Genomic DNA, 27,801 nt, shown 5'->3' on the forward strand with positions numbered 1-27,801 from the left:
GTTGCTGTCAGAGGTCTGTGTCCCAGATAACTAGGGACCGTTAAAATTGTCATTTGAGCCTAGGGGCTCCTACATTCTCACTGCTTCTGGAAACCAGGTCTTCTCAGCCCCGACACTTCTGGGGGAAACCAGGACCCCAGCACCGTGGCAGATTTTTCAGGGGGTGAACTTTGCTGCTGAGAGAACACACTGTTAACATCCTTTCCTAGTATATTCAAACCCCACACCCAGAGAGGTATTTAACAATGCCTTGTCTGAAACATCTTAAAGTCCATCACATAAATACCCATTTAGGGCTTATCATAGATGTTACAATGCAAAGTGGGAAACTGAAGAAAAAGGGGGGAGGGCGTGGAATTTTAAAATGGTAGAAATGAACTAAAGACTAAAGCAAGCATGTCAAAGGCCGCAAGTTTGACATGCTTGGACTAAAGCCTCTCACGTTCTTGCCCTTTTAAAAAAAAATTTTTAAAGCAGTTAAGTCCTTTATTACCATCCTGTAGATGCCAAAAAAAATTTTTAAACATATTTTTATTGATTTCTTTAAAAAAAAAATTTTTATTGATTTCAGAGAGGAAGAGAGAGTGAGAGAAACATCAGTGATGAGAGAGAATCACTGATTGGCTGCCTCCTGCACATCCCCAACTGGGGATCAAGCCCGCATCCCGGGCATGTGCCCCTGAACGGAATAGAACCTGGGACCCTTCAGTCCGCAGGCTGACGTTCCATCCACTGAGCCAAATCGGCTAGGGCTATTGATTTCAGAGAGGAAGGGAGAGGGAGAGATAGAAACATCAATGATGAGAGAATAATTGATAGGCTTCCACCTGCACCGCGCCCCCACCCCCCCCACTAGAGATTGAGCCCACAACCTGGGCATGTGCACTGACCAGTAATTGAACTGTGATCTCCTGATTCATAGGTTGACACTCAACCACTGAGCCACACCAGCTGGGCCTGCCCCCTTTTTAAAAAGTTACATTTCCATCATAGTAAGTTGTCCTTGATGGGAATGTGCCTGGGGATGCTGGGCTGGATGGAGAAGGCAAAGCCAGGGCCTGGCTGTCCTGTCCTCCGCCTGAGGTGGTCTGGCCCAGCAAGGTGAGATAAGAGGTGGTTCCTGAGTGCGGTTGAGCCAAGTTCTGATGGGGCTGGGGATCAACATATGCCTCAAGTCACAGACCCAGTCAACCTGGATGGGAAGGTGGTGGCAACTTTAGCTGTCATTTTAATAAAATGCACCCCCCTCTAGTGCATGAGTGACTTTGACCCAGACACCTGATTCAGTTACTGCATAGAACTGAGGTCTGTCTGTTGGGAGTGGCCAGCCCAGTGCTCCTTGTTGGACGATTTGGAGTTTGGCCCATGTAACTGAACAGAGAGGGCTAACAGCTCAGGGTAGTATATAAGACGGGTATTTATTTACCAGGCACACACATACACACACACACACACGCAAGAAATAGAAATGCTTGCATACTCTTTGAGTTTTTGGTGTATAAGCACATCCTTTCCCCACATTCCTGAATGTTAATTTCCCTTTCTCCCCCAATCCCTGCATCTTGTTATGAAAGCCACACTTCCCTGCCCTCCCCTTCCCTCCTTCAGCCCATGTACTCAAAACAAAAATCAATGAGAAATTTAGGGTTCTATAGAACAAAAAATTAGAACATTTTGCAAAACTAGGTCTTTGACCACATGTTAAAAATGTTTTCTAAACACTGATATTCACACATGAGAGGGGGTTAAATGAGCCTTTATTAGAATGTTGAAGCAATGTGTTCAAAGGCAGCCCTATAAAATAAGGATTTTAAGTTAAGTCCCTAACTGCACGGACAGGAAAACCAGGGCAGGAGCTGAAGTGGGGAGCGACATACCCCGTCTCCACGTCAACACATGCATGTGCACACACATGGGACACCCTCACATGTGCTTGGAGCTGGTGCTGTGTGCAGCTCACACATGACATCTGCCTTTCCTCATGGAACTGATTTTTAAGGAGCGGGAGAAACTGAAATGAAACATGACTAAGAGCAGACCTGATCCTTTGTAAGACATTTCTGTAGACTCCAAAGAAGGTTAAAAAAAAAAAGTCTGGAGGCGAACACTGGCAGCACGGCCTCCTTTACGGGAAGGTTCTAAACTAGACCCAAACGGAAACCCTAAAGTCTGTGAGGGGCAGGGGCATCTCCCCACCTGACACACCTGATGGGAGCACAAGCCAGGGCAGCTTGGGATGTTGTCTATCAAAATAAGTAGGAAAAGAAAAGGAAAAATTTAATAAAATAAACCACAACAACAACAAAAAAAACACAACAGCCCGCCCCTCCAACTTCCTGCTCAGGCTCTGTATGTTGCTGCCATTTCTCTACTCCCTTCTCCAAGGGCAGCAGTGTGGCTTGCAGGATCCCAGGCACTCTGGCTGGGTCTGGGTTGCAGTTTGTTCTTCTGCTAAGTGTGGGAGGTTGGGGGTCTCCAGAACGAGCAGCAGTACAGGCCTTCTGCTGGAGCAAACGAGGGCTGGTCAGTCAGCGGCCCATCCTCTGGGGCATGGGGGCCGTGCTCGGCAGGAACCCCTGGGTCTGCATGGTTTACTTTAAACTCCATCATCATGAGGTGATTAAAAAAACTTGTCAACCTAGAGATTGCCGTGAAGGAAGGCAGTCAAAGATTGGGAGGCTAAGGTGGGGAAAAAGCAAAAACAAAACAACAGTCCACTCAACTTCAAAAGCCCCGAGCTCTGGTCTTGCCCGAGTGTGTCACAGTGTCCAGGCTGCCCATGTGCCCTGAGGGGGCTGGAGAGGAGGGCGGGAACAGAAATAGACACAGAGGTCCAATTTTCTGCTGGTGTTGGGCAAATTAAAGGCAAAGAAAGGAGGAAAGCCCATGGGAAAGGTCCCCCAGTAATAATAATCCTCATCCACCTGTGAAGCGGCCCTCCAGCCACAAGACTTTGCAGCCAAGAATGAAGGGAGCTCTTGCTTCCGCAGTGTGGCAGACACTCGCTTGCTCGCTCTCTTGGGGAGCAGGATGTCTTCCCCAGCGAGCAGAGGGTGGCTGGCCAGGTGGGAAGGAAGAGGGAGCCTGTTCTCCACAAGGCCGGCTCACACTATTTCCACGTGGCCGACTGGGGGATGGAGCGTGGCGGGATCATGTCCAGGAGGTACTCCCGCTGGCGGTCCACAGCCGAGGAGGTCTTGTGCACTGTCAAGCTGGGGCTGACAAACGCAAGCGCCCCACCTGCAACAGAACAGAGCAACAGGCTGAGATGGTCCCAGTCAGGGGTAGGCTCCCAGGAGGACACCTGAGTGGGCCAACTGAGCCTGGGCAGTCAAAATCCCGCCTCAGAACTGAAGAGAATTTAAGAAATAACTTGCCCCAGCTCATTTGGCTCAGTGGATAGAGTGTCGGCCTGCGGACCGAAGGGTTCCAGGTTTGATCCTGGTCAGAGGTCGTGCAGAAGGCAACCAATTGATTTGTTTCTTTCACATCAATGTTTCTGTCTCTCCCTCTCTCCCTCCCCCCTCCCCCCCCCAAAAAAAAAAAAAAAAAAAAAATCAATGGAAAAATATCCTCAGTGAGGATTAACAAAACAAAAAAAAAGAAAAAGAAAAAACTCAATCTCCTTTACAATGTCCCCAGCCTCTGCCACAGTAACAGATATTCCATAGGCTATTTGAGAGCTCTGTTAACTGAGGTGATTACCACAGTGCTATTTAGAACTGAAAAATAACAAATGACTGAATGAGGCATCTGGGAAATTAGTATGACGGAATACCATGCAGCCATCAAAAAGGATAGGGTAACATTCTCTAAACCATTCAGAGGTGCATGGAATGGCACACAAAGCATAATCCCTTTGTAGGACACTCACGTGTAGGACACGTGAATGAAGAGGCAGACTGAGGAAGGCCTCTAAGTGCTGCATTTGTTCTCCTGGAGTAGAAAATACCAGCCATTGCCATCATCTTCCTTTTTCATATTCTCTAAATATTCCCAAAGTATCACTTTTACAATTGGAAAATGAAGAAATGATACACATACACACCAGCACACAGGTTTTTGGCTGGCCTGGCCTAAGGACTGCCCTGGATCCCCAGCTACAGCAGCAGGGCTCTCCCAAGAGTATTTTTGGTGGAGGTTAATGGACTTTGTGGAACAAGGATTCTGAGGTCAAATGCACTAGAGTCCTTTCTGCATATTCAAGGCAGCACCACCGACTAGATCCCACCCAGTTTCTCTCAAACCACCACCTAGAAACCCAGGGTAACCTGGAGCTCTGGCAGAACTCTCCTGGGAAATGTGGCTTCTAAGCCTTGACACTTTTATCTCTAATCTGACTGTTGAACACAGCAACTATTTATTCCTTCATATTCCTTTTCAAACATCACCCTTAAGTGCACACACGGGTTCACATGATTGCTATCACAGTGTATACATCAGTGATGACGAACCTATGACATGTGTGTCAGAGGTGACACGCGAACTCATTTTTTTGGTTGATTTTTCTTTGTTAAATGGCATTTAAATATATAAAAATAAATATCAAAAATATAAGTCTTTGTTTTACTATGGTTTCAAATATCAAAAAATTTCTATATGTGACACGGCACCAGAGTTAAGTTAGGGTTTTTCAAAATGCTGACACACCGAGCTCAAAAGGTTCGCCATCACTGGTATACATGCATATACTCATACTTGACTTTTCCCATTTCATATACTTCCAAATTTCCCACAAAAAGAATTTCTAACTAGCCTGTGAGTTCTTAGCTGTATGTATCTTATACATGCTGAGCAAAAGTATCTTTGCCTAGTATTTACAAATGCTCTTTGCTTTCCAGGAGGTCCAAATTCTTCTACAGTCAGATGAATGTCTTTCTTCTTCTAAGCTCCTTTCCTATGAGAGACTCTGGCCAGCTGCATGTACAGTGGGCTCCTGTGCTTCCATTGCACAAACAGCCCTACTTTCCCAGGTCTAACTAGGGTTCCTCTATGATGGTGTTTCTTCTTCCTACAGGGGTGTGGCATGTGCTCACTCCCACAAATGAGCGCTCTCACCCATCTCCTTCACTCAACCTTTTGTGTCTACCGTTCACTTACCCGTTTTGCTGTGTGTTTTAGTATTTTTTTTATAAATATTTTTTTATTGACTTCAGAGAGGGAGAGGAGGAGGAGATAGAAACATCAATTATGAGAGAGAATCATTGATTGGATGCCTCCTACACGCCCCCTACTAGGGATTGAGCCGGCAACCTGGGCATGTACCCTGATCTGGAACAGAATCATGACCTGCTAGTTCATAAGTCGACTCTCAACCATTGAACCATACCCAGCCTTGACTTTAATGTTTTTATTATTGATTTTAAAGAGAGGAAGGGAGAGGGAGAGAGAGAGAAACATCAATGTGAAAGGGTAACATTGATCGGCTACCTCCTGCACATCCACTGGGGGTCAAGCCCACAACCCAGGCACGTGCTCTCACCAGACATTGAACTGGCACCCTCTCTGTGTATGGGACAATGCTCAACCAACTGAGCCACACCGGCTGGGCTCACTTTTTCATTTTTTTAAAACATATCAAGATTTTACTGTCATATAATAAAACAAAATATGAAGCTTAGAACTGGATCACTTGACCCTTTCTCTTCTTATCTCCTCCCAGTTCAAAATGCTTGCATCTCTTAATAGCCAGCATTCTCTTAGATCTGCAGTTAGGCTCAACGCATTCAAGCCTCAGCACAATCTTCTTTGTAGTTTTAGCCTTTTTTCAGAAAATCGGCTTAGTCTGCCCACCATAGCCACTCTGCTTCCTGTCATAACGCTACTTTCCCTGCACACACAGAGAATCCTTGCCCTTCTTGTACTATGTTACTTTGTGGGGTTGATGCTGACCACACTTCTTACAGAAAGTTTGGCAGGTTTTAGGAACATTCGCCATGTTTGCGAGCGCTATCAGCAGAGAAAGTCACTTTTTCATTTTTGATCGACAAATATTTAATATTCATCTTAATGCTAGCAAATAAATAAGAAATTTTAAAAATAGGATGACCCAGGATGGCAGGACTGAGGGAGATTAAAAAATAGCTGCCTGAGCGCCTCCTCATCCCCTGGGTTGTTCTTAAAATGTTGTCTCCTCAGGAGTTTGGGCGACTGGCTGAACATGCAAGGTGCCTCCCACCTCAGTTAAACTCCCAGCCCTCACCCCAGAGTCCCCCTCCTTGCCCCTACATTCTTGTTCTATTTTGTACTTTGCACCACCTGATCTGTCCAAGCCAGAAGAAGGTGGGAAGAGTGGGCCCACAGATCAGGAAATAAAAGACACTATCTGTGTGAGCAAAAAATAGTACAGCAGAAAAGGCACAAGTTAACAGTAAAAACAGGTGTTCCCTTTGCCAGGGGCCAGGAGCCAAGGGGGTAGATAAGCATCCACGCTACCAGGAGTCTACTGGATGGTGGGCGTGACTGCCTGAACTGGGCCTGTCCTACATTTTGAGTGAAGGGCTAAGAGTTTGGGTACAGAGTGTGGAGACATTGAGGGCTACTTAGTATCTACTCAGGGCTGCTACTTGTTGAGGTCATCCTATTTAGTGAACAAGAGAGATTCAGCCAAAGAATTGGGAGGCAGCTGTTCTCAGGGAGCAGGTCTGGGGTTCAGGGCCCTTTGTGCCATTTCCCTTCACCATGTGTAAGTCTTTGCTAAAATAAGAAAGCGATGGACCCAACCACAGCAAGGTCCCTACTTTGAGCTCCTTGGGGGCTTGCCCACTTACCTGTACTCAGGGGTGCCTTCTTCCAGTTGGAGGTGGCATTGCCCTTGCCAGAACTAACGGCTCTCTCGGAATGTTTGCCGGTCCTGCTGACAAGAGCTGTGGCTGACGCTGCATTCTGCAGTTTGGGCGACTGGCTGAACGTGTGCAGGACGCCTCGGGGTGTTGTGGCCGAGCCCCGGGACAGCTGGCTGGAGGCCTGCAGTGGAAAGAGGGTGCAATGGCTCATGTGGGAAAGGAAAAGGTAGAGGGTGAGGTGGTCAGTGCAGCCTTTCCTTGCTGTGGCCGACCTCTTCCCACCCACACGGGGTCCCTAAAGTCCAAAATCAGGAGACCAGGTAAGTTACACCAAGGGGACAGGGGAAGGAAAGAGGGAGAGAGAGAAACAGAGAGACAGATGCAGGCAGCTGACGCGGTCACGGTCTGGGGCGTGAGGACTGGTTGGTGGCGCAATGCAGGGGGCTCCCAGCACTGCAGTTCTGACCTGTAGCACAGCCCCGTTACTCCAGTCGCGGGCCTCTCCTGAGCGGAACGCCAACTTACGCCGGGGCTTTATGACCTACACAAATGGGGGTTGAAATCAAGATCAGCACCATCCACAGGCCGGCCCAGGGTGACCTAGAGTGACCAAAGGGCAGCAGCTGTGGCCACATGAGGCCTAGTCCCCATATGACAGGCCATTTCCTGAGGACAGTGTGGCCTCCCACTATTATAGGGACCTTGAGAAGATGTGGTCATTAGTGAATTACAAATGACTTCCAAGGATACAAAAAACTGCCAACACAAAGCTTTGGATCTATACGGGGTAGAAAGCAGAGCATTAAAAAAAGCAGCCAAGAAAACTTCTTTCTCTCCTTAATTTAGCTAGAACATTTCTTCAGAACGCCTCTTTTGTATCTGAATGTGGCTTTCAGAAAAGTCCTTATAGACAAGAAGTACTTGTCGGCGGCACAATGAATGTGAAAGCTACAAAATCTAAAAAAACTGCAAATTAGTATTTTCACCACCAAACACCACCATTAAACACAATTTAGACGCAGTTGACAATCAGGCAGATGCTTGCTGAGTGTGGACAGAACACCAGGACATTTTGCGTGCTAGCGACAACTTCCCTGCCAGGGAACAGCATCTCTCCTGGAGGATGAGGCCCCAGTCAAGTTCCCAGACCTCCAGGTCACAACTCTGGCTCCTAGACAAGAACTCACCTGCTTCAGAGTGGGATGTGGGGCGGTGGCGGGCTCAGCTTTGGCCTGCACAGGAGCTGCACCCTGCTGTAGAAGGCGCTGCTCGATCTCCTGCTCCTGCTGCAGTGCCTTCACAAAGGCAGCCTTCAGCCTGCTTGTGTGCTCCACCTTGAGCGCCTTCTTCTGGTTGGATGCCATGCAGTTCTCACACATGATGGCACCGCCCTTCTCCTCCCGCCAGCGGCATGTGAAGTCCGTCTTGCACTGTGCACACATGTAGGGCTCCCGGGACAGTACAACGGCAGCTGACATCCTGCCTGCTGTAGGGCAGACGGGTGGGCTCACATCAAAGGAACAAGATGCCAGTCAGAACCCCAACTACCCAGCATGCAGGATAGAAGAGGGCAGCACCCCAAGCCAGGTGGCTCAATGGCTATCAGAAAACCAAAGCCTCAGTAGATGCCGACTGTGTACAGATACTGGGCCAGCCTCAGGGAAGCCTTTCAGGCTGAAGCTTTGGAAATGCTGTAGGTCAGGCATTCTTGGTACCAACTCTCAAAAACATTACATAGTGCCATCAGCTTGGCTTCTCCCAATGGCCTTGCCCAGTCACAGCGTAGGACAGGGAGGCATCTCGTCCTGACTTGGCCTTCTGCCTGTCCTTCCCATACTAGACTAGCCTTGCAGCAGTAGGTTTTTTAAAAATCCTTACCCAAGGGTATTTTTTCCATTGATTTCTAAAGAGAGTGAAAGGGAGGGATGGAGAGAGGAGGGGAGGGGAGGGAAGAGGGGAGGGGAGAGGAGAGGAGGGGGGGAAGAGAGAGAGAGAGAGAGAGAGAGGGAGAGAGATGATTGGTTGTCTCTCACACCAGCCGACTGGGGCCCAGGGAAACCAACTCAGGCATGTGGCCTTGACCAGGAATTGAACCAGCAACACTTCGCTGCGTGGGCCAACCGAAGCTCTATCACTGAGCCACACCAGCCAGGGCTTGCAGCAGCTTTTGCTAATATTACCATTATTCATTATTCATTATTCATTATAAAGAAGACACCAAAGGGAGCCAGACATATATCCAGGCCATGTCAGAGCCTGCACCCCTCTCTGTGGTCCCTCAAGGTAACCTGACAGGTGGAGCCAGCCTGTCAGCCTCTCCTCTGTTCCCCTGGACAAGTTATGACTATGCCTTCTCCTCAGTATAAGCATCTGAAAAGATCACACAGAAAAGGCTTCAGGCTGGCTGCCCAATTCATGTCACTATTAGCTCCATCTCAGGCCACAAGTGTCCCCAGTACAATGGCTAGTGGAGACCCCTTAAGGGTTAACATGGCCTCCATTTTCAATATTGTTTTTGCTCACTATTCTGTTTATGCTCTTTTATTCCTAAAATCTCCTACCACACAGGTGCATTTTCCAAATTGTTTACAAGGAGGGTGATTTAGTGAATCTGGCTTAAGTGTAGGTACCCTTTCCCATCTTGAGTGCTCTGAAAACTCAAAGCTCCGGAAAGTTTCACCTCTGTGTTGACTTCCTGTTTGGAAGCAAAGCCTGTCATGTCAGTCTTCGGCAGGCATTCCTCCTCACTGCCCACACCAACATCACAGTGCTGCTGCTTGGCACCCTGACCACCCTTGGCACCCTTGAGCTTCACCAGGGCCTGGCTCTCAGGAGGCCCTAACAGGAAAGGTGCCTGCAATGTGTTTATGAAGCTGTTGAACCTCTACCCTGGCCGGGTGGAGCACTGTCCAGTATACTAAAAGGTTGCAAGTTTTATTCCTGGTCAGGGCAAAAACCTAGGTTCCAGGCTCAATCCCCGGTTGGGGAAGCACATGGAAGTCAATCGATTGATGTTTCTCTCTCTCTTTCTCCCTTCCTCTCTCGCTAAAATCTAAACATGTCCTTGGTGAGGATTAAAAAAAAAAAAAAAGCTATTAAACCTCACAAACTGATGATTGCAATGTTACTCATAGCATCCAAAATACCCAATCTTTAAGACAGCTCTGGGTACACCACAGGTGCATAGACAGGTGCTGTACGTCGAAAAAAACCTGTTATAGAAACTTCAGTGGGAAGAGATGAAAACAACCCTAGCTCAGGGCCCACTCACCTTGCGTCTCTAGCAGGTTCTGTACCACCTCCTCCAGGCCAACCAGGTAGATAAATTCATTATTGGCAGCGCTGGGCAGGAAGTTCATCTCTGGGGCAGGGGGCTTGGGTGGGGGGATTTCAAGCAGCGTCTTCTCCAGCTGTTTGCGCAGTGCGAGCTTGGCGGCCGCCTGCCGGCTGGCTGGAGAATCACCAGATGTGACCACGGAAGTCACGCTGGTGGGGGTGGAGTTGCCCTGAGCAGAGGTGACTGTCGTTCCTTTCAGTGAGGCTGGGGATGGCTTTTGGGAAACAACAACCTGGTCAGAGTGCTAGGGGCAACCTGCACTGAGGCAGGCCCTATCACTGCACCCACAGCCCAGGTCAGCACCATTAGTTGCACTAATTCCAAGCTGCTTGATACCTGTGAGCAGCAGACAGAGTAGCATTAAACCATTCACCCTATGAGATGACCAATCTTGTACACCCACTGTTGAGGCTTAGCTGATATCCAATAAACTACACACATTAAAAAATCTGTAATTTGCTGTATTTTGCCAGGAGGATATCCATAAAGCAACCCGTCACTATAACCAAGACAGTGGGCACCCCCTTTGCAATGTCCCCACAGCACCAACCCAGACAGCATGGCCACTGTCCCAGCTCTATGGCCTGACCCTCCTCTCAGCACAGGTCTGGGCAGCCTCCTTCCTCACAGGGGTGCAATGGTGGCTCAAGTGGCATCTGTGGCATTTCCCTTGAGAGAGCATCTTTGTGTGTGCTTATCTGGAGATACTAATGTCTTTATCAGGGTTGTAGTAGAGAGCAGTTCCTGCACCAACCCCTCGCCCTGAGGTCACACCGCACCACCCCACTGTGCCTCAACCCTTGCTATTCCTGCACTACTTTATCGTCTTTGTCTAAACCCCAGTGACCAATGCTCCATCGTCTCCTTGCTCCAGTTCACTCACCCCCAACACTGTCAAGTGCTCTCCCCAAACCTGGAACTGATCACGATAGTGCCCTTAGTTAGCTTCATAAGGTAGAGGACCCTTTTGGAAATCTGAAGGAAAGCTGCATACACCACCCCCAGGAAAATGCACAACCTGATAACTTGCCTGTAATACATCACAGGTTTTAGGAAGCACAGATGCTTTCCCAGGACCCTTACCCCCACAGAAGGTCTCAGAATCAAAGAGACTCCTCAATACAGAGGACGCCATCACAGCATCTTGACCTAGCCAATGCCCCATTGACCAACCAGCCAGTTCTCCCCGACCCCTCCTTGGGTTCCCCACCCCACTGGCAACAGAACCCTTTGGCCTGCTTTCTGCCATCCTCCCTGCACACTGAGCTGAGAACAGGGTCTGGCACCTGGGAGGGATCCAGATCAAGGTTTATGGGGTAAACTGCTTGTATAGGTCAAGCTTTTTTTTGCCAGGACATCCCTATGTGGTAGCAGGACTGCACTTGATCCTGACCTAGAGAAGGCAGGCAAGAATCTATTAGGCCAATGGAGGCAGAGAAGGTGACGTGCCCATCAGCAAAAGCCCCTGCATACCCAATAATTTTATCTGTCAATGAGGCTTTGCTTCTAGCCTATCGGCCCCCCCATCCCATCTTCCTGGCTCTATTGGGTGGGGACAAACCAACCCCATCTCAGAGGCTTTGTCCAGAGTTGAAGGGACTTGTGAATAAGAATAGGTACACTGGTGCCATGAGGACATTTGCAGACACATGCTCCTCATGTGCTTGTGCCTATAGGGGGAAAGGGTGGGAAAGGCTCTAGTGCCCCCAGCCATCTCCAGGCCCACCAAACACCTTAGCTGGCCCTATCTATCCCCCAAACTTGCCTTTCCTAAGACCTCAGACTCTCGTCTCAGCTCAGGTCTGCACCCCTCACCCTCTCAGCAACTCTCCACCTCTGTCACGTGGCAGATCAGAATATCTGCCTGTGACCTTCATGCCTGACAGGCCCAGAGGAGCTCAAGTACAAACCACAAGGAGTGTCCGAAGCCTCACTTGGCTCTGAGGTCACACTGCACCACCCCACTGTGCCTCAGGACTGTGGGCCCTTTTGGGGGCAGCTGCATGGCACACTCCCTATGTCAGCACAGCACGGCCCTCACCTGTGGGATATTGACGAGCAGACTGGTGTTGGGGACATTGGCAACACGGATAAGGCCTTGCTGGATGATCCTCTGTCCCTGGATTTGCACATTGGGCACAGACGCCCGGGGGGCCAGGAGGAGTGGAGGCGGCCCCGTGCTGGAATGTTGTCTGATGTTGTGGATTTGCTGTGGGGTGGGGTGGGAACAAGACAATGAGGAACAATGGAGGGAGGTAGAGGGAAAGGCTGGGCTCCACAGCCCCAGCCTGAGAACTGGAAACTGTTATTTATGTGAGGTAAACGATTGCTTGGAGCTGCCTGGCCATATTCCTGTCCCAAGGGTGCACCCCTGCTCACCTGAGCCCCCCTGACAAGCGGGGGCATGACGACCTGTGAGCTTGCCTGCGGCCCCAGCTTTGAGGACATCTGCTGCCCACCACGGACCAGGGGTGGAGGGATGACACTACCAGGCATTCGAGTCGAAGAGGTCTGTCAAAAGATACCAATCCCCATATCTTAACGTGTGTTTTTTTTAAACAAACAGGTTTATTACTATTTTTGTAAAAGCACATACTTATTAACCAAAAAAGGAGGTAATAGAAAGCACATAAAAGCAACAAGGAACATAGACTCCAACAAGAGACTTGTAAAGGTGGGCTCAGTCAAGACACAGGCCCCACCAGAGCAAGAATCCAGCCAACCAGGACAGCCACCTGCCACCTGCTGGTGTGAGCTGGGGGCTCAGGCTTGTTTGAGGGGAGCTGGGCCCCTGTCCAGACCTCAGTCCTATGGCTGGGAGGGAGAATCCTTTGAGCAGAGGAGGCCAGGAGCCTTGCTGGGTCAAGGCCCCCCTGCCATTGGGAGACTCCGAATGAAGGGAGCCCAATATGTTTAGGTAGGATCTTAGTTCTCTCTCCAATCTCAAAAGGGGTGGTCATGGGAGGGGCCTCCCATCTGCCGGTGTGATTTGTTTATGATGTCAATGGTGGCTCAGTTTGGGAATTTAAGCATGATTTATTTTAGGGCAGCCAGCAGGAAAACCTCACCCAGTCTAATCAGAAGGAACAGGCAGCCTTTTACAGGGCTCCTCAAGAGCCTAATGAGGAAGGAACTGACCTGAAGTGATGGCTTCCCGGAAGGAATGTTCTGGGTGCCCCGCACGAGCGGGGGAGGGGTGGTCACGGTGCTCCCAGTGGAGCCTGTGGGCTACAAGAAAGCAGGATACTTGGTAGATGAGACAGCCATCAGTCCTGCCCACCCCATAATCCTGATGGAGGAGGATTGATTTTCTTCCTATTCCAAAGGGTACTAAGTTTGCAAAGGTTTTGCTTCCAGCCTGGTAAATGACACCTGCCTATCAGCAACAGGAATTGACATATACAAAAATGGGCAGAGGAGAGCTTTTCCAGCACCACTCCAACCCCTGAGACTCCTGCCATCACTCTGTGGCTCTGCCTGTCAGGGGGCAGGAAAGGCAGGCAATGAGAAAGGACCCAGGTCCTGGACAGGTTAATACCAACCTTAGGATTCTTTTAACATTTTTTAAAATATGTTTTTATTTATTTCAGAGTAAGGGAGGGAGAGGGAGAGTTGGAAACATCAATGAGGAGAGAGAATCATCGATCAGCAGCCTCCTGCATTCCCGTTACTAGGGATAGAGCCTGCAACCCAGGCGAGGGCCCTGACCAGGAATTGAACCGTGACCTCCTGGTTCATGGGTCGATACTCAATGACTGACCCACACCAGCCGGGCCCAACCTTGGGATTCTTAAGTAACATTCCACTAGGGAAGGGACAGTGACAGACTTGGGTCACTTTACCTTATCTTCAACAACTGACAAGGAAACAATAGACAGGTTCTGTCCACCAGGAGATTAACTGACGTCAGTCAGGCCACATCCACTTGCTGACTGAGTGGGGTGGGAACTCAAATAAGCCCCCAAATCAGCCCAGTGAGTGTCTTTCTTCTGTGCCTCTCTCTTAGGGAATATGAGTTTTACACATTCTGTCAGCCATGTAATCACTTTCCTGGTTTAGTAGTAATGGTTAATTTTAAAAAATATATATTTTTATTGATTTCAGGGAGGAAGGGAGAGGAAGAGAGAGACAGAAACAACAATGATGAGAGGGAATCATTGATTGGTTGCCTCCTGCATGCCCTCTACTGGGGACCGAGCCCGCAACCTGGCAATGTGCCCTTGACCACAATCGAACCTGGAATCCTTGAGTCCACAGGCCGATGCTCTATCCACTGAGCCAAACCAGCTAGGGTGAGATAGTTGTTATGGTTATGATAAGGGCAGCTGCATAACCAAACATAAACCTTCCCAGAAATCCAACAAAACATGAACTTGCCCCACATGGTGAGCTCATAGCAGAACCACAAAGAACCTGAGGCACTGGGACAGCAGCCTCTCCAGGCCAGCACAGCCACCGGCAGGGCAGGAGGCCTTTCTAAAAACAAACTCAGGACAGAGCTCTGAACCTTGAAGCGTGCTTCCAGCGGCTTCATACATCTATTTGTTTTCTATTCCCTTGATGCTTTTACAGGAAGTGAGTTTTACGTACTCAGATCTGAAACATTCTAGACCAGTGGTTCTCAACCTTCCTAATGCCGCGACCCTTTAATACAGTTCCTCATGTTGTGGTGACCCCCAACCGTAAAATTATTTTCGTTGCTACTTCATAACTGTAATTTTGCTACTGTTATGAATCGTAATGTAAATATCTGATATGCAGGATGTATTTTCATTATTACAAATTGAACATAATTAAAGCATAGTGATTAATCACAAAAACAATATGTAATTATTTATGTGTTTTCCGATGGTCTTAGGCGACCCCTGTGAAAGGGTCATTCAACCCCCAAAGGGGTCGCGACCCACAGGTTGAGAACCGCTGTTCTAGACCAAGCAGGACTCATATATCCTCTCACTGACATCCTTTTAGCTAAATACAAAATGGGACCTTTTGTATTTAGTTAAAGTTTCTATTCAGACCCTCATACCCCTGAGGAAACCTGTCCCCCATGACCAGCCTTTCCGACCCCAGCTCTGAATGGCTTCCACTGGCCCTTGAGGAAGATACAGACGTGCACAAACCTTCTGGGTGGTGGTTTCCTTTTGTATTTGACTCTGCCGCAACTTTTTCAATAAAACGAGCTTTGCTTCTTCTAACCGTAACTCTTCTTTCAGCTGCTTAATCATCCTTTCTCGTTCTTCTGGACTGCTTTTCTGTAAGCACAAGAGAACAGGGTTGAGAGGGAGGCCCAGCACCCAGGAGCACAGGCCCCACTGTCACCAGCTATATTCAGGGATGCTGTTCAGTGGAGTAGTCCCTAGCAGGGGGACAAGACTCACCATAAGGTCCTCAGTGCTGGTCTCCTGCAAGGCCTCTTTCGGAAGCCCATTCACCCTCGGGCTCATGGGCTGCTCATTGTCGGAGAGCACAATCACATCAGGCGAAGGGGCTCTCTTTTCGGACTTCATGTCACTGTGGAGCAGGGACAGCGGGTTACCAGAGCACACTGACTGTGCTGGACTCTGTTCCCCAGAACCCCACGTGAACACCCTCCAGATGCCCAGATTAAAACACAGACAAAGCAAGGAGATGGCAAGCACATTGCCCCACTGGTGGCAACATCTCTCCTTGTGTCCTCCCTGATAGTCTCTCTGCCACCCATCTAGGCTGCCTTCTCTCACTGTACTCACCATGCAGTACCCAAACCCACATGTTTATGGCTGGACCCCTCCCAGTTCCAGTTGGGACTGTTCTTGGTTCCTGCCTTTGTGTCCCCAGGGATGAGGACATCTATATGCTGAGGGTGACACAGACATTTTGGAAAACACCACTCACCACCACTCCTTTCTCTACCATGTGGCTAGGTGTTGAATTAAAAATGTCAGTGGTTAACCACTGAGCAACTCTGGCCAGGGCTAGAGTGTTGGCCCACACACCGAAAGGTCACAGGTTCAGTTCCCAGTCAAGGGCACATATCTGGGTTGTGGGCATGCTCCCCACCTCTGGTTGGGACACATGCGGGAGCAACCAGTTGATGTGTCTCTCACATCACATCCATGTTTCTCTCTTCCCCCCCACTCCCTCCTTTCCACTCTCTCTGAAAAGCAATGGAAACAAATATCCTCAGGTTAACAACAAAAAAGAAAACAAGCAAACAAACATAAATGTCAGTGGTTAGAGCCTCGGCCAATGCACTGAAGAGTCATGGGTTCGATTCTTGGTCAAGGGCACGTACCTGGGTTGCAGGTTCGAACCCCAGACCCGGTCAGAGGGTGTGCAGGAGGCAACCATTCAATGTGTCTCTCACATCAATGCCCCCCCTCCGCCTTTCTCCCTTCCCCTCTCTCTAAAAATATCAATGGGAAAAATATCCTTGGGTGAGGATTAATATAAAACAAACAAACAAACACATGGCCCTGGATACTGGCTGAGGTCCTTCCTGGACCACATGTGGCCCCTTCAACCTCCCAGTGGCAACGTGACTACATGTTTTGAAATAGACTAGAATACAGAACACATTTTATCTTGCACATCTGGGTGCTCCTCACTTACCTAATCTGCTCACAAACTGGTTTCCAGCAACCTCTATCCACCATGCTCTAACAGTGGGTGAACTGGTCTGGTGCCAAGGCTACCCCTGCCATTACTCTCGCCCTCTTACCCAAACCCTGTCCACACCCAAGTCTCCTAAGACATATATGCACATCTGAGCCTCTGCTATGGTGTCACTGACCTTATACACAGGATCAAAGGGTCCCAGAGATGGCACTTTGCCCCCAACTAAGCGGCTCCATTTGCTGAGGGCACAATGTAAACATTCCCTTCAGGTGTGGCTTCAAGTCTTGTTGAAAGAATCAAATCTTTCCCTCAGCAGCAAAATCAACCAAGCACCAAACTCGTCCGCTAGGTGGCACTGTTGCCCAGAGAACAAACTTGATAAAGTTAACTGAGTAACAGCTCGAAGTTGTCCCACTCCTTCCACTACATCCCAGCAAAGCAGGGGCAGAGTTATAGAGAACTGCTGCTTAATAGCCCATTAAACCGCCTTTGCTGTCCCTGGTGTGAGCTGCACATTCACAGAGGACTAGACGCTGAGGATTAACTGACTCTCCTGGATCCTGGACCCTAGGTGGCTGCATGCAGGCGGGGCAGCAGCCCAGGCAGAACCACATCTACAGTTACAGACTGCAGGCACTTTCTAAGGAAGTGTGTGCTGAGATGAGGGTGATCTACAGGGATTTATCTCTTTTTATCATCTCAGTGAGGGTGTGCACTTCTTCGGAGGGTGAGATGTAAAAAAAAAGAAAGAAAGAAAGAAATTGGCCTGAGGGAAGAGGGCAGGGTGAGGGAACCAGACCATCTGGAAGCTGCAGCTCCGAGATGGCCACTCTGACCACAGCACTCCTAGGTCCCGTCTTAGACTGACAATCAATAACTCATCCAAGAGATGACATAACCTCCCATCAAAGATCACTTAGCATCCCAGCAGGAAGTGAACTTCCTGTATGCTAATCAGGCCACCAAAAAGTCATGTGACAAAGGCATTTCCCTCCTTGGTCATGTGACCCTTTAACTGTGCCTTCCCTGTGAAAACCATGGCAACAGCCAGTTCTAACCAGTTTGTGACAAGCAGCCTTCATTTTGAGAAGTGAGGTAGGGTTCAGGTGTTTTTCAGAAAATGGAGGCGCCCAGTTCACCCTGGAGCTGCCAGGCCGGCGGGCACTTCCTGTGTGGTGTCCACCCCCGGAGACTATGGTATGTTACAGAGACTGGGTCACTTCCAAACACAGAGGGGCCACCAGCCCCTCTAGTTTCCAACATGAAAAACCTTCCTAAGCTCCATCTTTAAAACAAGGGTGCTTCACGCCTCTCAGTTCCTTCCCGAAGAGTTCTTTTAATTCAGGAAAAAGAATGCCTCTTTGATACAGAATCAAATTTAACATGGACGTTCTTTTTTTTTTTTTTAATTGTTTTAAATTATAGAACCATTTAGACTAGGGGAACAAAAGCAGAGTCTAGCTAGCCCAACATGCTAGAGCAGTGGTTCTCAACCTTCCTAATGCCGCGACCCTTTAATACAGTTCCTCATGTTGTGGTGACCCCCAATTTCATTGTTACAAATTGAACATAATTAAAGCGTAGTGATTAATCACAAAAACAATATGTAATTATATATGTGTTTTCCGATGGTCTTAGGCGACCCCTGTGAAAGGGTCGTTCGACCCCCAAAGGGGTCTCGACCCACAGGTTGAGAACCGCTGTGCTAGAGGGACGGTGGCATGGCCAGGTATACTGCTTCAGTCCAAGGCAGTCACCTGGGCACCGAGTTTATTTGGAAGCTACAAGACTTCAGGGCAAATCCAATAAGCCCATCCTGCCCATCTTGGGAACCCTTATGTAAAATATTGTGATCAAGAGATTTTATATGACCTATGAAAAATCACTGGACGCAGGTCAGGCTGTAATCAGAGAAAACGGTCTCATTACCTCATCCCCCTTGGGCAGTCTCTGGCAAAACACATAACCCCCTCAAGTTTTCTGGAGGTAAGACCGGGATTGTAAACTTAACTTATAACAGGATCCTGCGTCCACAACGCCAGGCTACTGTCACAGGTGTTCACCAGCCAGAGGTCAGTGTGAGGTTAATATCTAGTGTACTCTGCCCCCCCCACCCCCACCCTACTTGTGCCAGGGGAAGCAGTCTCATAGAGGGAATGCAGAAACAGTCCTCACAAACTCTGACCTTTGTTCTCTGAATGAAGCTGCCTGATGTTGGGGAAAGAGTGCTCCATCTACACTCGTGCATTTATCCATTCAGTCATTCAACTCTTTTTTGCTGAACGCTCACCTAAGAAGTAGGTGTAGTGCCAAGCAGTGAGGATAAACCCCTGGATAAAAAGGTGGTTCTGTCCTTAGGATCTACCAAGAGGGACAGGACCACTACCCACTTCAGCTCAGGAGCAGCTGGGCAGCTTCTCCAGGGCTTATAGCAGGGGTGGGCAAACTTTTTGACTCGAGGGCCACAATGGGTTCTTAAACTGGACCGGAGGGCCGGAACAAAAGCATGGATGGAGTGTTTGTGTGAACTAATATAAATTCAAAGTAAACATCATTACATAAAAGGGTACGGTCTTTTTTTTTTTTAGTTTTATTCATTTCAAACGGGCCGGATCCGGCCGCGGGCCGTAGTTTGCCCACGGCTGGCTTATAGAAATGTAGCATCTTGCTGCCCTACAGCTTGCTCAATCTAAGCCTGCATTTTAACAAGACCCCTGAGATTCCCGCACACACTAGGGGAGCTGGGAATGACTGGGCCCAATAAGGCCTCAGGACAACAAATTCCTCCTTAGGGCCAGGGGCAAACAGCCATTCCCTGCCAGACCTTCTTCTCTGCAACTCTCTGGCCCAGCAGCTGGGTCCAGAAGCAGGTGGCTGCTAGTTGTGGTTAAAGGTGGGGTGAGGAGTTGCTAGATCAGCACCAGCCTCACCTGCTCCTTCTGCAAAACCCCAACCTGGGCCCCAGGGCATTCCTCTCACTGGAACCCATTCACACCTCCCAGGCCAAGCCAATTCTTATCCACCCCAACCAGTCCCACCAGTCTCTATACCATGGGATCATCCTGTCTTGAGCTCTGACCTTCACCACCATTCCTTTCACCACACCCCCCCACATCCTCCTTCACAAGATGCACTTCAAACCTTTGGTGCCCTCAAAGGTCCCTGGGTTGTCCCACCCCAAGCTAGGGCTACAGGTAGTCACAGAACAGTGGCCAGGGCCCTATGGCTCTACTTATAGCCTGTCTCTAGAAGGCCTGGGTACTGGATGTTCCCAGGATGACCCAACAAGCAAAAGGCAAAACAAGAGTCCAGTCCTGATGTGATTCTATGGACTCAGAAGAGGGGGTGAGGCTCCCCTCCTCCCTAGAGCCAGAAGAGCAGGAATCTTCTCCTAGTGCCACACGGACCACAGGCCCTCCTCCCAGAGCCCATGGCCATGCTCACAAAGGCCTACCATGAGTGGGCACTGTGCACCAAGCTTGCACACTGGGGAAGGGGGCGAGTGTTGCTGTCATTCTCCCATAAAACCACCTGTGGTCTCACTTGATCCTGCCTCTTGCAAGTGGAGGAGCCTAGGGCAAGATACTTCCCTCCCCTCTGTGCCTCCTACAAGGACAGGAACAGGGGTTTCAGCTCAGCTGCCCCTCAGAGTTGCTCAGATAACTTAGGAAGCTGTCAGGAAATCGGAGTCCAGACCTTTCCTGAAGCATTAAGAGGCTGCTCACTGTGAATGCAAGCTTGGCACACAATGGGCTACTGAGGTAACTAGCATTCAAATATTCTCAAACCTGCGAGGGCAGGAATTGTGTCTGTTCTGTGAGCAACTGTCCCAGCAGCTACAATATGGTCTGACATAGTGGATTTTCAGGTAACAGGATTGGCACACGCCCATTTCCTCCTCTTCCCTGGCATGTGGTTCCAGGATGGGGTCTTTAAGTCCACAAGAAACTCAGCAATACCTGTAGAGTGACTAATGATCTTGCACATGTGGGTGACTATGTCCACAGGCACAATCAATGCTGTGTTGCTAAAGGATGTGCAAATTCACTTAAAAGGATTTCTGAATTCTGGGTTATGTGTCTGTTCAGGACACAGGCCCTGGAAGTCCAACCTCTAGCCCAGGGGTGGGCAAACTTTTTGACTCGAGGGCCACAATGGGTTCTTAAACTGGACCGGAGGGCCGGAACAAAAGCATGGATGGAGTGTTTGTGTGAACTAATATAAATTCAAAGTAAACATCATTACATAAAAGGGTACGGTCTTTTTTTTTTTTAGTTTTATTCATTTCAAACGGGCCGGATCCGGCCGCGGGCCGTAGTTTGCCCACGGCTGCTCTAGCCTGTGAGTCCAGGATTCTGGTGGATGTTAAGAGGAAGCCCCAATACTCGTGGTTGTCAAAACCCTGTACAGAGAACCAGCGCTCCACCCTGATGAAGTCATCAGCCCAGCCTTGAGAGCCCTGTGAAGGCGCTCATTCCAGCTGACCCTTGACTGTGCTCACACTCCATCTAGTCCTGTTCCCATGACCTGGGCTGGTTTTGTGACTTGCTCTCTCTACAGGAACGTGGAGGAAGCAACATTGCAAGCTTTTGAGGCAAGGCCACAGGAACCTTGCAGCTCCTACTTGGGCCCCTAGAGTGAGCCCACGAAGGCCCAGGTACTGCAGCTCCCGAGACCACCCTGGTGTAGGATACCAAGCTAGCTTCATGGAAAGAGGGTCTCTGAGGGTCAGAGACAGCCATGGAGATGAGCCTAGCCATCCCATGTGAGTGACAAAGCCACCAGTCATCCAGCTCAGCTAACGTGGACTGCAAGAACAAGAGCCCAGCCGAAACCGGTTTGGCTCAGTGGGTGGAGCGTCGGCCTGCGGACTGAGGGGTCCCAGGTTCGATTCCGGTCAGGGGCATGTGCCTTGGTTGTGGGCATATCCCCAGTGGGAGGTGTGCAGGGGGCGGCTGATCGGTGTTTCTCTCTCATCGATGTTTCTAACTCTCTATCTCTCCCTTCCTCTCTGTAAAAAATCAATAAAATATATTAAAAAAAAAAAAAAAAAAAGAGCCCAAGAAGCAGTGCCCTGCTGGGATCAGCCAACCAGGAGACCCAACAGACCACTACAAACCAATACATCATTACTTTAAACCACTAAGATAATGGGGCCAACAGGGAGTTAGCCCACACCACGGTAACTCCTTGTCCTCCCTCAGACTGTCCCCAACAGAGGCCATCTATCCTAGACATTACCCTGGGATAGAGTAGGGAGAGACAAGGGGGGTTCCTAGTAGCCACCCCTGCTGACTCTCAAAGCCCCCCAAAGGGACCAGTGCAATTCTCCACACATGTATCTCCTGTGGCAGATACAGAACTTGGAATAAGATAGACATGGAGTTCCAGGAAGACCGAGCAAGAGATCAGAGCCGCCCAGCAAAGAGGGTGAGGAGAAAGTCCCACAGAAAAGGAGGGGCCATCCTCAAGCCTATGAGCCACCACCTTCAGATACAACCTGGAGTGATATCTGAGTCACAGCCAAAAGCAATTCCATGCTTAATCCAATGAGCACCCCTCCACTCCCACAATTCCAGAAACACTTCTAGAAAAGTCCTACGAGAAAATAAGAGGTATCACCAGTTCCTGGGTAGTCCTAACATCTGGCACCATCTTACTGACAGGCCCTTGAGAACTGGGTGTCTTGACAGACACACATTTCTGGGGCCTTTCATGGCCACCTGGACATGGAGGCTGCTCACTGGAACCCCACCCTCCTTTTCCAAGGGATGCCATTCACTCAGAAACATTTGATGTGATTAGACAGGAAGCTCTGCTGCCCAGACACAGATTGTGCCCCACAGTCCACGTCCTGCCTGCCCCATAGGGGGAGGGGTGCCTGGTCCCCTCCCCAGACCCTTACAGCCCTGGAGCCCACCAGCCTGCTTCTCACCCCTCTGCTTGAATCCCTTCTTGGCATCCACTGCTACTTCTCCCAGCACTGTAACTTGATACCCTGTTGGCTGGGATGTCAAGAGAAAAGCCTGCTTTGTGGGGGCCTGGAAGTCAGAACACATTTTGCTTCTTGGCCACAAAGGCCATGGAGGTGAGCAGCTGCAATGGGATTTTTGAAACCTAGCCATCATTCTTCCTGGAGACTTCAGGTCTGACTATCACTCTGGGATGCCATTACAGTGCACCTGCCCTGCCACAGCTACAGCTGAACATATCAGGAGAAGAGGAGGGAGCATGTGTAGCCAGGCTCTGGCCTGTGAGCCCAATCCCCCCTTCAGGATCCCCAGCACAGAGATGGGCAATCCCAGGGCACATGGCAGGAGCAGAGGAGCACTATGCCATCAGCAAGGTCAGGAGACATCCAGCCTATCTTGCGGGGGCTCCTTTTAGGAACAAAGGAACCCCTGAAAGTTACAAATCCTGGCCAGGAAGGCCAAGAGGACCTCACTGTGACTGGAAGCAGTGATAGGGGCCAGTTTCCGGGTGTGAAGAGTCGCCGAGAGATGTACAGACAAGCCAAAGAGAGGACCCCCTGAGCCAACAGCTGGCAGTGGCCCCATGGAAAGACCCCAACACCAAATAGTAACAAGGTAGCCTGCAGGGCCAGCTCCCACCCAAGGAGTCACTTCAGCACGATCCTGACCGGTCCAGCCAGGATTCAACACCACCAGGGAGATTAAATCCAGTTCAGCACACTCTGTTCAAAAATTCAGGAAGAGACACTTATTGGAAATGACCAGTCATAGAACTGAAAAGCTGATATATATAAGGTTTGGAAAAATCGCCTAGGACATATACTGATCCTTTATAATGGCCAGCCCTGTGCCAACCATCAAGATGCACACTTCCATGTAACCCTTGCAGCTGTTCGACTGTTACACCCGTCCACAAGTGAATAGTAGTCTGAATGGAATGATTTTCCCAGGTCACATGCCTGTGGCCTGCAGAGAGTACTAGTATAAGGTGGGAGAGGATGGGTCCCATGTGACTTTCAACTCTGACGTCTCTACCTTGAGTTACCAAACACAATTTTTATACTAGATTAAAGGGGGAAGTGTTTTTATTCATACTTGAAGGATCCTAGACAGCCAGCAGCATCTGCATATAAAGTCCCTGAAGTAACATAGAAATGACTGTGAGGACATAGACGGGGTCTCAAACTTGACTGAGAAACAACTCTCACTACACATGGATGACCATCTGCCTGATGAAACTAGGTAGGATTTTGGCACCTGGGAATCCAGGCTCCCAAAGGGCCAGGACCTTGGAAGAGTAAAAGAAAAACAAACGTCAAACCCAGACTGTTGGCCACAGCATCAATGCTAGTGTCCACTCTTTCCTCTGTTCTCTAACCACATGTTAGGCCAATCTTCCACCAAGGAGGACATAAAGAGAACCCAGGAGCACTCTCCAGCTCAGAGGGACTCCAGACATCAGATGAACCCAAACCCACATTTTGGGATGCCAGCTTCCTCACCAACATATAGCAAGAGAAGGGTCACCTATGTGCAGGTGAAAACCACACATGAGCAACAAGCACGGCTTCCTAGTTTGTACTAACCACAAACTTTTGTGATAAATGGAAAGCACACACTTTGCCTCCCTTTAAATACCTAATTCAAACTGCTGGATCCTTCCCCACCTTCCACAGGCAAATCCTTTCAGGCTCACCTGTTCCCCAACCCCCACCTGCTCAGACCTTCTCCAGCTACTCTGAGCCCAGCAGCCAAGGGACTCCACACAGGTCAGCCACCCAGGTCATACAGGAGGACCAGGGGGGGCCAGGTGTACCTCTCTGGCTGTGGGAACCTGGCCCCAAACCTCAATGAATCTTGGTTTCTTCATCTTCAGAATGAATGCTGCTGACTTCAAGGGGGTGTCATGAAATGTAAAAGATACAAAAAAAAAAAAAACACCTAGTCAAAAGACAATGACCCTGCCTTTCTTCCAGATCCTCGCAGAATGCAATGTGCACACTTGAGGCAACCCCATCACTTTCTCTGCTCTGAACTGACTCATCTGATCACCCACCCTGCAACTGGAGGTCCCTAGGGACAAGGCCTCAGGCTGAGGGTTTGTTTCTCTTCCTTCCACTGTCTGACCCCCAGCAGGCCATCAACCATTGTGCTGATGGAGACATAAGCACAGACCCTGCTGGGCATCCTGACTCTGCCCACGCTGGACAGCCAGAAACGATTTGCCTGTGCTCCTCTGCATAACACTGGGCTACTAGCAGTTCCCCAAATTGGTCCTTGGGACCCCTCCAGGGGCTCTGCCAGGTTGTAACACCGAGACAACATCTGCTTTTTTCTCCAAGGTGGGACAGCAGTGCCAAACTATGCCAGGAGTCAGTGTTGTCACGCTATGGGCAATGCCCTTATGAAGAACCATTGATTGGCTGCCTTCTGCATGCCCCCCCGCTGGGGATCAAGTCCAAAGCCTGGGCATGTGCCCTGACAGGGAACGGAACCGTGACCTCCTGGTTCACTGGTCAATGTTCAACCATCCCAGCCCTCGAGTTAGAGTCTTTTTAATATTCTGTGACAAGATAGAATTTTGAAAAACTAGTGTTTGCCTCTATGAGCCCAACAGCTTCCCAACATATCAGAGATGAACTAATCTGATTCTGCAATACTGAAAATGAAATGTGTCAGTAGAGTTGACCCTTGAACAACTCAGGGGTTAGGAGCACTGACCCCTGCACAATAAAAAATCCACATGTAACTTTTGACTTCCTAAAACTTTACTAATAAATAACCTACTGTTGACTGGATGTCATACAGATAACATACCGACAGTCAATACAGATGTCATACAGATAGTCAATTAACACATATTTTGTATGTTATATGTATCATATACTATATTCTTACAATAAAGTAAGCTAGAGTAAAAATCAAGACGATCATAAAAAAAAGACATTTACAGTACTGTATGTTAATGAAAAACATCTATGTATAAGTGGACTCACACAGTGCAAACCCATGTTGTTCAAGGGTCAACTGTATCTGAAAGATCTCAACAAGCAAGTAAACCAGTATTTTCTAATGTTCAATGATACAACAAAAATCAAACAGAATAAAAATATCATTCAGGAGGAGAAGAGACATATTTCCCAGGCAGAGGAATATCAAGTAATCTATGCAGATGCTGCAACCTTGAAGAGGGGGAATGGTTACTATGGGCTGTAAATAGTGACTTCCTTCCAAAGTGGATAGCACACAAAAAGGCAAGAGAGAAGCTTTAAATGGGAGACACCTGACAGATACCAGGGGTCAAGGTCAACATCAGTGAAAAGTCACATTCGCTTGGCTGGCGTGGCTCAGTGGTTGAGCGTCAACCTATGAACCTGGAGATCACAGTTCAATTCCCAGTCAGGGCACATGCCCGGGTTTCGGGCTTGATCCCTAGTTGGGGGCATGCAGGAGGCAGCTAATCAATGATTCTCTCTCATCATTGATGTTTCTCTCTCTCTCTCTCCCTCTCCAAAATAAATTTCTTTAAAAAGTCACATTGATGGTATGTGCCCCAGACACAATGTACAGAGAAGGGTGCCTCACCTCTGTGGTCTTCCTCACCCTCCACATACCCATCACCCCAGTCCAACCATAAGAAAAACATAAGAAAACACAAATCCCAATTGAGGGCATCCTACAAAATACCTCAATGGTACTCAAAACTGTCCAGATCATCAAATCAGGAAAGGCTGAGCCCGACTGGCGTGCATTGACCTATGAACCAGGAAGTCACAGTTTGATTCCAAGTCAGGGCACATGCCCTGTTGTGGTCTCGATCCCCAGTGGGGGCATGCAGGAGGCAGCCTATGGATGATTCTGTCTCATCACTGATGTTTCTATCTCCTCTCTGAAATCAATAAAAAAATATATAAAAATTAAAAAAAAAAAGGGGGGGGGGGTTCTGAGAAACTGTCTCAGCCCAGAGGAGCCTAAGGAAACTAAATGTAACAAGGATCCTGGGACAGAAAAGGTAAAAAAAAGAAAAGAAAATCTGAATAGATTATAGACTTTAGTTAATAGCAACATGTGGGTGTTCGGTTCCACAGTAACCTATTAACAATGGGGAGACTGGGACAGGGTGAGCAGAATCTTTGCAACCTTTCTGTAAATCTAAAATGATCCTAAAATTAGGATGTACTTTTTTTAAAAAAAGATTATTCTGTTCAAAATGCAAGAAAGACTGGTGGACTTTAATGTAACCAAGTACAGGAAGTTCACTAAAAGGGTTTAAGAGTCTATAATGCAACTAACTGTTAGGGCAGTAGTTCTCAACCTTTCTAATGCCGCGACTCTTTAATACAGTTCCTCATGTTGAGGTGACCCCCAACCATAAAATTATTTTCGTTGCTACTTCATAACTGTAATTTTGCTACTGTTATGAATCGTAATGTAAGTATCTGATATGCAGGATGTATTTTCATTGTTACAAATTGAACATAATTAAAGCATAGTGATTAATCACAAAAACAATATGTAATTATATATGTGTTTTCTGATGGTCTTAGGCGACCCCTGTGAAAGGGTCGTTTGACCCCAAAGGGGTCGCGACCCACAGGTTGAGAACCACTGTGTTAGGGAGAGGCCACTTTGTGTTTTAGTGTTGCATTAAAGGAAAAAATACACAATTATCTAAAAAGACTAACCAAACACCTCAGTGCCCCAAATGTTCTGTGTGAAGCTGGGTTTTTTCCACAGGCTTTAACCCTAACAACATATCACAAGAAATTGGTCGCAGAAGAGATATGAGAATCCAGCTGTCTACTTACTAAGCAAAGTAATTAAACTTGCAGAATAGTTATTTCTCATAAAAAAATGTTATTTATGCTGCCATGTAATAATGGGTCATCTTTATTAAATGAATAACATTGTCATCTTTATTAAATGAATTAATATTGTCAACAGATATTTTCTTTTTAAAAAAATATATTTTTATTGATTTCAAAGAGGAAGGGAGAGAGAGAGAGAGAGAGAGAGAGAGAGAGAGAAACATCAATGATGAAGAGTCATCATGCCCCCTACTGGGGGTTGAGCCCACAACCCGGGCATGTGCCCTTGACCGCAATCA

General features: G+C 48.5%; 1 protein-coding gene and 1 pseudogene across 6 annotated transcripts in view; both read right to left on the reverse strand.

Moving 5' to 3' along the window:
• Window positions 1-1,740: 1,740 nt before the first annotated feature.
• The window catches only part of GATAD2A (GATA zinc finger domain containing 2A), an 81,896-nt gene continuing 55,835 nt past the window's right edge, over window positions 1,741-27,801 (reverse strand). For 2 of the 6 annotated variants that reach the window (XM_005873807.2, XM_005873809.2), the window contains exons 4-13: window positions 15,504-15,636; window positions 15,246-15,377; window positions 13,261-13,350; window positions 12,502-12,633; window positions 12,164-12,331; window positions 10,057-10,336; window positions 7,973-8,271; window positions 7,252-7,326; window positions 6,771-6,966; window positions 1,741-3,240 (exon numbers count right to left, since the gene is read on the reverse strand). In XM_005873807.2, coding sequence (XP_005873869.1) covers window positions 3,110-3,240; window positions 6,771-6,966; window positions 7,252-7,326; window positions 7,973-8,271; window positions 10,057-10,336; window positions 12,164-12,331; window positions 12,502-12,633; window positions 13,261-13,350; window positions 15,246-15,377; window positions 15,504-15,636 — 1,636 coding nt within the window. In that variant the 3' untranslated portion in view covers window positions 1,741-3,109. The remainder of the gene's footprint in view (window positions 3,241-6,770; window positions 6,967-7,251; window positions 7,327-7,972; window positions 8,272-10,056; window positions 10,337-12,163; window positions 12,332-12,501; window positions 12,634-13,260; window positions 13,351-15,245; window positions 15,378-15,503; window positions 15,637-27,801) is intronic. The other 4 variants (XM_005873808.2, XM_014545728.1, XM_014545727.1 and 1 more) reach the window with 4 other exon arrangements.
• On the reverse strand, window positions 5,590-5,961 carry LOC106727402 (annotated as a pseudogene).

Source organism: Myotis brandtii, unplaced genomic scaffold, assembly GCF_000412655.1.
Source record: "Myotis brandtii unplaced genomic scaffold, ASM41265v1 scaffold421, whole genome shotgun sequence".
In the NCBI taxonomy this organism is placed as follows: domain Eukaryota; kingdom Metazoa; phylum Chordata; class Mammalia; order Chiroptera; family Vespertilionidae; genus Myotis; species Myotis brandtii.